The sequence below is a fragment of the Citrus clementina genome, unplaced genomic scaffold (genome assembly GCF_000493195.1).
Source record: "Citrus clementina cultivar Clemenules unplaced genomic scaffold, Citrus_clementina_v1.0 scaffold_1, whole genome shotgun sequence".
Taxonomy (NCBI): Eukaryota; Viridiplantae; Streptophyta; class Magnoliopsida; order Sapindales; family Rutaceae; genus Citrus; species Citrus x clementina.
Window position 1 is genome coordinate 23,923,551 of NW_006263303.1, and position 9,607 is coordinate 23,933,157.

At 32.1% G+C, this 9,607-nt stretch overlaps 2 protein-coding genes across 2 annotated transcripts; both read left to right on the top strand.

Annotated features, from left to right (window-relative positions):
* The first annotated feature begins 1,692 nt into the window (after positions 1 to 1,692).
* On the top strand, positions 1,693 to 3,607 carry LOC18054376 (codeine O-demethylase). The gene is given in 5 exon segments (XM_024178475.1): positions 1,693 to 1,709; positions 2,158 to 2,405; positions 2,493 to 2,817; positions 3,296 to 3,332; positions 3,335 to 3,607. Coding segments are annotated over 4 exon segments (816 nt in total). The 5' UTR covers positions 1,693 to 1,709; positions 2,158 to 2,160; the 3' UTR covers positions 3,544 to 3,607.
* Positions 3,608 to 6,561: 2,954 nt separating this feature from the next.
* On the top strand, positions 6,562 to 8,456 carry LOC18054377 (protein SRG1). The gene is made up of 4 exons (XM_006452630.2): positions 6,562 to 6,867; positions 7,135 to 7,382; positions 7,470 to 7,794; positions 8,091 to 8,456. The coding sequence occupies exons 1-4, from the start codon at positions 6,619 to 6,621 to the stop codon at positions 8,346 to 8,348; spliced, it is 1,080 nt and encodes a 359-aa protein (XP_006452693.1). The 5' UTR covers positions 6,562 to 6,618; the 3' UTR covers positions 8,349 to 8,456.
* The last annotated feature ends 1,151 nt before the right edge of the window (positions 8,457 to 9,607 follow it).

A 9,607-nucleotide genomic window follows, 5' to 3' on the forward strand; every position in this document is an offset into this window, starting at 1 on the left:
AAGACAAACCAAAACATGCTTTATTCATATATTAAACAATTAATATATATCTGAATAAATTGTGCCACTCTAATACATAAATTTCAAGAATGATTTCATACGAAATTCTTATATATTAATATGAGATGGCTCTGATACCAATTGTTGGGGAAAAATCAGGTTTTTAAATTTTTATAAAACCTTTTGAAGATCGCTCTCATATAATATATAGAATTCGTATTCTAGAAATCGTACCTTGTAAATCTGAGTTTGCTTTTTCCGCTGAAGTGATTTAGGCTCCTAGATCACGATCCGCCACCACCACTCCTGTTAGATCACGATCCGTCACCACCACGCTTGTTAGATCACGAACTGTCTCCAATGATCTTCCAGGTTATGACTCAGGTTCGATCTGCACTTGACGTGTGGGCGCCTTTATCACTACCAAAGCAACTAGCACGAGAAAATTTTTCTCTCAATAATGGAGAGAAAAATCTTATTCTCTGATTTGTATAAAGTGGCTTCTCCCTCTCCTTTTTGGGAAAATAAGCCTTATATATCTCCCTTTAGTGAAAACCCTAGGCTCCAAGGATTCCCCCAAAATAAAACTCACGTTACTTTTCATTTAATAGGGGACCCACCATGTAAAATAACATAAGGCCCCTTACACATAAGCTTATTAAATGGAGCCTCCCACTAAATGATATATTTAGGCTTTTGACCCAAATAGCTAGTTATCTTGCTTATTAGTCCAGCAGTGGTGCAATCAATTAAATGAGCTAACCCGGGGATCATTTGGGAACATACAATAGTGGCTACAATAATTAGGCCTGTAATTAAACTAGCCCAATTATTTAATTCCAAATCTACTCCACTAAAAGATTGGAACTGACTTCCATAATTGTATGCTCGAATAATAATTCGTCCCAAGCCACATTGATTTCTTTACTGCACAATCCTTTGTACCACATCGTTAATTAAATTGATATCTCAACTGTCCAATCAATTTAATAACATCTTATTCCTTGATCCTTACTGGTTTTCTCTAATGATCATTTTCAACATACTAAATATGTTGACACACTCTGGCCAGAGAATTCTATGATCAAGTACCGAAAACCTATCAAGAGATGTGTTGTACAAATTCTATATTGTTAATCCATAACTCCAATACTCATAATTGCTCCCACCAAGATACCGGGTAATCTTGACCACAAGGATGTGTCGTGCCCATTGGTAACTCAAATGAAATAACAATCACAATCATGAAATCATAATTAACTCAAGATTAAGATTACAGTAAAATCAACGCCTATGAGATTTAATAAGTCTGACAGTTATTACAAAGTTAATTAAATTTCATATGTGATCCTGTTCAATGTAGTCGTACTACATCAATAAATTCATACATGATTAAGACAAATCATTCAATGAATTTATTACAGTCTATACCTAAATAAAGTGCCCAACTTTATTTATCAACTGCGAACTAAATTTATTTAATCATAAGATAACTTGTATTTATGTCTTCTGTGAATCCACATGGTGATCACATAAATACATATAATATGATTAAATGGACTTTAATACAAATATTAATGCAATTAAGATATTTGAATAAAATACCTCATTTATTTTATTAATCAGAAAATTGTTTATTACAATTAAATAAACACATATGCTTTTAAAGAGCATATTTTCCCAACAGTAAAGAGTGGGGTTTCTTTCAGGTACATAATAATTGAGCAGTGATATTCATATAATGAAAATACTTAATTGATTGCAAATCATTGCTTTGGTTAGCGTTTTTTCAGGTCTCAGTGTTTTTACATTTTCCATAAAAATCATTTTACTTCCTGAGCTTTAAGTTTCCTATATGAACCATGCATGTAAAGACTGGGGTTTCTTTCAGGTACATAACAATTTAGCAGTGATATTCAGATAATAAAAATTAGACAAAACGTTTACAAAAAACAAAGTAAATCAGTACCGGATTAGTCACTTGATTGTAAACCCATTAAACAGACTAATTTATCGTTGTTTTTGTCAGCATTTTATCAGCTCTCCGTTTCTTTAGCATTTTCCATAAAAATCATTTTGTTTCCAGAACTTCAAAATTTCCTTTATGAACCATGTATATATGGAAAGAACATCTTGCTTTAATTTGCATATATGCGGTTGATGAATCATGGAGTGAGCAGTTCATTGGTGGAGAAAGTGAAAGCAGAGATTCAAGAATTCTTTAATCTTCCAATTGATGAGAAAAAGAAGTTTTGGCAGCAGCCAGGAGATGTTGAGGGATTTGGGCAGCTTTTTATTACGTCTGAAGAGCAGAAGCTTGATTGGGGATACGGCTTTACTATGTTCACTCTCCCAACCCATCTGAGGAAACCCCACTTGTTCCCCAAGTTGCCTCTTCCATTCAGGTTCTATACTTAAATTTTAGACTTTTCTTATATAGTATATTCTATCTTATGATAATTACTGGACTATATATTATTATTTGCATGCGGAGATGACTTGGAAGTTTACTTAACGGAACTTAAAAATCTTACCTTGAAAATCCTTGACCTAATGGCTAAAGCTCTAAGAATGGATCCCAATGACATGAAAGAGCTGTTTGAAAACGGGATGCAATCATTAAGGATGAATTATTATCCTCCTTGTCCGCAACCAGAGCAAGTTCTCGGCTTTAAGCCTCATTCTGATGGCTCCATACTCACCATCCTCCTCCAAATCAATGAGATGGATGGTCTCCAAATTAAGAAAGATGGAAAATGGTTTGCTGTTAAACCCCTTCCTGATGCCTTAATAGTCAACGTTGGTGACGTTTTAGAGGTTAACACTTGTCTTTCTCTACGGCCTATGATAAGTAAGGCTATGTCTCTCCGTAGTTTGTATCTCTAGTAAGAGCAGTGGTAGGTGTAGAGAAGCACGAGAGAAAGAAGAGAGAATTTTGTCCTCTCTCTCTCTACCCACTCACTTTCTCTCTACCATTTTATTCTTTATTTCTCTCGTTTTTCTCTCGTGTTTTTCTTCACCAAGCATTTTTCCCTCTAATAATGTTACGTGACATCTGACGTGTCTTTTATTAGTAAGTAGAGTAGAATTATTGTATAATTTGTATTAATAATAGAAAATAAAGTCAACTAAATGCGAATCTAGAAATAATTGGTGACGCGTCGCTTGCAATAAAAACTAAGTTAATTGTTAGCATAGGATATATAGTTGATGACTAGTTTCATCTAATTTCTTCCTCTTCTTGATTATACTCGTTAATTTTTTTTTTTTTTTGGTTCAATTTATGATCCTGCAGATTTTTAGCAATGGAACTTATCGTAATATTGAACATCGTGCACTGTAAACTCAATGAAGGAAAGGTTATCTTTTGGTACATTTTACAGTCCAAAATCAGATGGAGAATTGGGTCCAGCACTGAGTCTTATTACTCCAAAGACTCCAGCATTATTTAAGAGGATAAGTGTGGTAGATCACTTGAAAAGATTCTTTTCAAGCGAGCTGCGTGGAAAGTCATTTATTGATTTCTTGAGGATTCAAAATTAGGCGGTTAAAAGTTGTTGATTGTTTTGAATTACATGATAAGATTATATGGAGTCCATACCAATAAAATGAGTGAATTAATTATTAAGTTGTGAACTTTTAATTTTATTACACACACACATATATGTTTACCTTAAATTTTATTGAATATTGATAAATTAAAAAATAAAGTCGTGAAACACATACTCAGTGATGATCTTGCAGGAATGATATTTGCAGTATTAGAGAATTATTGATGGAATAGAAAAACAAAAGAAGAAGAATTGGGGTAGAAAGCGTGCATGAAGAAATAAATGAATAAAAATAATAGTGATCTTGAATTTTTTATTTTATTTTTTAATTAATTAAGAATAATTTTGATTTTATGTAAGAATATATTTAAAATTGTATTAAGTATAACATTTGTTCTCAAAATTAGATTTACCAATACTTTTAAAAAAATTACCAAACAAAACTTAAATTTTGATATTTTAAAATTATTTTTAAGTCAAAATAGTAATCCCAAATGAGTGCTTATTCAATTACTTGGATAAAACAAAAATGAATTTAAATTTAAAGGACTTAAATTAATAATGCATTTTGAAAAGCCATGGTCCTCTTCTAAATTTCGTGATTTCTACCAACGATGCGGACCGATCAACAATAAAATATCCCAATAGTTTCGTAAGTTTTATGATTGGGCACGTGAACTTGATAGGCGCAATTGTCTATTTTTTTTCATTGTTTTATATTTGTCTATATCTAATTTGCTGTTTTACGACGTAACACTCGTGGAGGAAAAAACCCAAACAAAATCGAGTACACAAGTTTGTGTGGTCAGCCTGGTTTTATATTTCAAAATGCCAATCTAGTGGGATTAGTACCAATCTAAAGCTAAACCACACAATGTGACACTACATGGATAAGACTAGTATTCCACTGTGAAATCTATAATGGCATTAGGATATGATACAAGTGATAGTAGGATTATTTTGGGTAAGACTCATTTTCTTAGTAAAGAATTAAATTGGGTGAGATGTAAGATATAAATGGAGGATTATTTTGGTATTTAAAAGAATGTGCTCAGTAAAATCAATTTTTAAAATTTATTAAATGAGAATGAGAGTACAGAATAAAGTGGTATTCAAAGTAAAATCTAGATTGCAAATAGCCCAACATTAAGTTGGCGTTCTTTTTTTTTTTTTTCTTTTATCTTAAATCTGAAAGAGGTATGAATGTTGCTAAAGTTTGAAAGGGTCTGAATGCCTATGTCAAAATAATATATATATATTTTTTTTTGACATCTAGGTGTAAGTGGTAAGTTGTTTGTACTTATTAAACTCAAAACATTTTAAATCTAATATTTTTACACTGATGACCTTGAAAGTGTTATATATACTTGAAGCTTAAACATATATATATTTATGGTGTTTTCTAGTACAATAGTTTTTATATGTTATAAATATTTACAAGGGAAGTAACTCATATATAATTTATGAAAAATAATTTTGATAACATTAATTTTTACAATTTAACATAATATTTATACATAAAAAAGATGTTATCTAATTATAAAAAAAAATTAAATTCAAAATGAATTTATGTTAAATACTTGATACGAAGTAAAATTTGATATCAAGAAAATTTGTGATATGACATCTAATAGGTAAGTAGAAAATAAATACATCTAATGAGGGTATTTGGGAGAAAAAAAGTTGAGTTTCCATTCAAACATTTTATTAATTCAGATAAAAGTGAAATTTTACTTTTTTTATTCAGATAAAAATGTCTAACAATAAAACTTTCAGAGACAAAGGCAAACAAGCCAAAATATCAAAATATCTTAAATTAAGCCCAATTAAGACTTTAGATATAAAAACAAATAAACCCTAACATTATTTCAATTGTCTTAATGTTGAATGGTGTACCCTTTAATAAATGGAATGGGATCTTCTCTTGATCTAAACTAGGGCTGGATATAAATCGAGTTTGGATCAACCCGATCTAATTTTTGGATTGAATCGAATTAAACCAATTTGAATATATTCAAATCAAATTGAATAAAAAATTCGGGTAAAAAATTTAGGTCAATTGGATGATTAATCGAATTTTACCTAATATATCATATCAAATTTTGCCGATCAAAGAAAAGAATTGTTGGAAAAAAATTAAACTCAAACCCCGTCCAAATATTTATGGTACAACGAGAAGAAATTAATACAATATCTTAGGGATAAATTAAATCTTTTAGGTTTCTTACAAGGCAAACCATTTAGCGGTGGAGAGCTGCAGATCGGAGTGCCAGCAGCAGTCGTGGTACATGACAGCAGAATGCGTAGGCAAGTTACGGATCGCATTAGGGCTGCTTTGCTCTGCCATGACTGCCGTCTGCCATGCTATGTTTGGTGAGTGCCGCCGGCTGCCACTGCGTATGTGACTATGTGTGGTGTGCTGCCCCTATGTTGTGTTGTGTGTGTGAAGTGCCATTGTGCTCTGTGTGTGAAAAGGATACCACGATGTTCGCTTGTTTGTACTTTGTGCTTGTAAATTGAAATGATCAATTAGGTTAGCTCATTTTTTCCTTTTTTTTGTAAGGGACCAACCCGATTGGATTTTCAGAGTGGATTGGGTTTAATCCAATCCGATCACGATCTAATCGGGTTTGTTTCTACCACCGATTGGATTAGGTTAATAATTCGATCCGAACTGAACCCGATATTTTTTGGATTAGTTGGGTCGAATCGGATTATTTATCTAGCCCTAATCTAAACTTTACTGAAGCTTTAAAGATCTCCAGTCATATATCATTTAGTGATAGTGTAAAGATAAAATTTAACTTCTTTATTTTTTTAATTCATTATCTACTAATCAACACCTAAATTATTTGCTCTACATATGATCATATCAAGACAGAAGTCAGGATCCTCTTGAATTTTTATAACAAAATTATTATTTTATTACACCTAAGTGGATTACAGTACATCCAAAGGACTATTTATATATGAGTTTCTTGTTAAACACAAACCAGCTGAGTCTGCAGGAGAGGGAAGAAGAAAAGAAAGAAATAGCTAGAAATCAGATAATCGAAATCTATATAATATGGAGGCAGAAGCGACGGATATTAGGAGTTCTCTCGTGGAGCCTTCGATTCTGGAGCTGGCACATAATAAGCCACTCATCACAATTCCTCCACGTTATGTTCGCCCTGAGATGGACCATCCGTTGATTCGCACCGACGATTCTTCAGCACAACAACTTCCAGTCATTGATATGCACAAGTTGCTCTCTGGAGATGACTCAGAGCTTGAGAAGCTTGACCGTGCATGTAAAGAGTGGGGTTTCTGTCAGGTACATAACAATTTAGGAGTGATATTCAGATAATAAAAATTAGACAAAACGTTGACAAAAAGGAAGTAAATCGGTACCGGATTAGTCACTTGATTGTAAACACAGTAAACAGAGACTAATTTATCGTTGTTTTTGTTCGCATTTTATCAGCTCTCCGTTTCTTTGGCTTTTTCCATAAAAATCATTTTGTTTCCTGCACTTCAGAATTTCCTTTATGAACCATGTATATATGGAAAGGACATCTTGCTTTAATTTGCATACATGCAGTTGATGAATCATGGAGTGAGCAGTTCATTGGTGGAGAAAGTGAAAGCAGAGATTCAAGACTTCTTTAATCTTCCAATAGATGAGAAAAAGAAGTTTTGGCAACAGCCAGGAGATATTGAGGGATTTGGGCAGCTCTTTATTACGTCTGAAGAGCAGAAACTTGATTGGGGATACGGCTTTACTTTGACCACATTCCCAACTCATCTGAGGAAACCCCACTTGTTCCCCAAGTTGCCTCTTCCATTCAGGTTCTATATTTGAAGCGTAGAGTTTTGCTATATAGTATATTCTATCTTATGATAATTACTGGACTGTATATCGTAATTTGCATGCAGAGATGACTTGGAAGTTTACTTGACAGAACTTAAAAATCTTGCCCTGAAAATCCTTGACCAAATGGCTAAAGCTCTAAGAATGGATCCCAATGACATGAAAGAGTTGTTTGAAAACGGGATGCAATTATTAAGGATGAATTATTATCCTCCTTGTCCGCAACCAGAACAAGTTGTCGGCCATAATTCTCATTGTGATGCCGCCGCACTCACCGTCCTCCTCCAAGTCAATGAGATGGATGGTCTCCAAATTAAGAAAGATGGAAAATGGGTTGCTGTTAAACCCCTCCCGGATGCCTTTGTAGTAAATATTGGCGACGCATTAGAGGTAATACTTGTCATTTTCTATAGCCTATGATGACTAATGCTATATTTTTTGTATCTCTAGTAATGTCATGTGATATGTGACGTGTCTTTCATTGTAAGTGGAGTATAATTATTGTATAATTTGTGTTAATGATGGAAAATAAAGTCAACTAACACCGAATTCATTAAAAAAAAAAAGGGGTTGGGACACCTTGCTTGCGATAAAAATTATGTTGTTAGCATGGGATATGTAGATGATAATTGGTTTCATCTATTTATTTATGTTCTTTTTATATTTTTTACTTTATGATCTTGTAGATTTTTACCAATGGAACTTATCGTAGTATCGAACATCGTGCGACTGTAAACTCAGTAAAGGAAAGGTTATCTTTTGCTACATTTTACAATCCGAAATTAGATGGAGAATTGGGTCCAGCACCAAGTCTTATTACTCCGAAGACTCCAGCATTGTTTAAAAAAATAAATGTGGTAGATTACTTCAAAAGGTTTTTTTCAACTGAGCTGCGTGGAAAGTCTTTTATTGATTTCTTGAAGATTCAAGACCAGGGCACTTAAAAGTTGTTGATTGCTACCAGTTACATGACGAGATTACACGGAGTCCATTCTGATAAAATAAGTCAATTAAGTTGTGAACTTATTCTGTTGGATTGTGTTTAGACTTGCTGGGCTGTGTATACTCCAATGGATAAACTTAAATAAGTCTACGGAGTTGTGTAACTTCTATTTGTGTGTGAATTATAACTTGTAGAAAAGTTAAAATAAAATTACATAATAAATTATGTGTATATTCTATGTTTCTTTGTCGATTTATATATATCTGCAGTTTCAATTGTTGTCCTAGGACCTGATTTGAACCTACAATTGAGATTGGCGTATTTTCAACAAATTTGACTTCCTTCTATTGGGCATGAAAATTAATTTGTTTGCCTGGAAGGTTTAAAAGATGACAGTTTTCAATTTCTTTTGGAAAGATGATGTTTATGATGGTCCCTTTAAAATCATATTAATTGTATAACACATGGTGCTATTTCATGGAAAAAGTTTATAATATTTTTCTTCCACTCACTGTGGTCTATTTTTTCGTTCACTTTATATGGAAAAATTATATCAAACATCCAACATTGTTTAAAAAATAGTAAAAGTAAATTGATGAAGAAATATTAGACAAAAGTAAAAAGTTATAAAAAGACTGTTATTTTTTTTTAATAAGACAACATAGTGCTTTTTCATAAAAAAAACTTTGTATGTCTCCTTTATATAGAGAAACACTTTATGAACCTTTTTTTTAATTTGAATTAGCTATTCATGTATCGCATAATTTAATTTAAGATTTAGTTTATTCAACTATAAATTGTAATTAAATATAACGTATGACTAATTTCAAATCAAATGCAAAGAAAATTGCTCCCACTTTTCTTGAATGTGAGACATTAGTATTTTAAAATGTCAATAAAAAATAAGAGATTTCTTATATAATTATATAAGTTACATCGATCATAGAGTTGCACTAGATAAGCACAGACTTTGTGTAATTCTATAATTGATATAACTTAGATCATTAAGTAAGGGATCAAGATCCAACAAAATTCCAAAAAACAAGTCAGGCCACGTGCAAACCTAATGTATATATCCTTTATGCTGAATAATCTTGCTCAAGCAGTGTGGTCAGACATCCACATTTGAAAAATGCTTAAGCGTGCATTGACTTTACATCTTATATCAACAAAAATTGACAAAAATAATACATGTAATTGGCTTTTCCAACACGTGATTTTTTTTAAATATTATTATTAAAGAGTAAAATATAAATATTG

Bases quoted from the DNA above. Each gene is read 5' to 3' on its own strand.
- LOC18054377 (XM_006452630.2), top strand. From the start codon at position 6,619: ATGGAGGCAGAAGCGACGGATATTAGGAGTTCTCTCGTGGAGCCTTCG. The intron at 7,383-7,469 runs GTTCTATATTTG...ATTTGCATGCAG, and splicing joins AAGTTGCCTCTTCCATTCAG to AGATGACTTGGAAGTTTACT. The intron at 7,795-8,090 runs GTAATACTTGTC...ATGATCTTGTAG, and splicing joins ATATTGGCGACGCATTAGAG to ATTTTTACCAATGGAACTTA.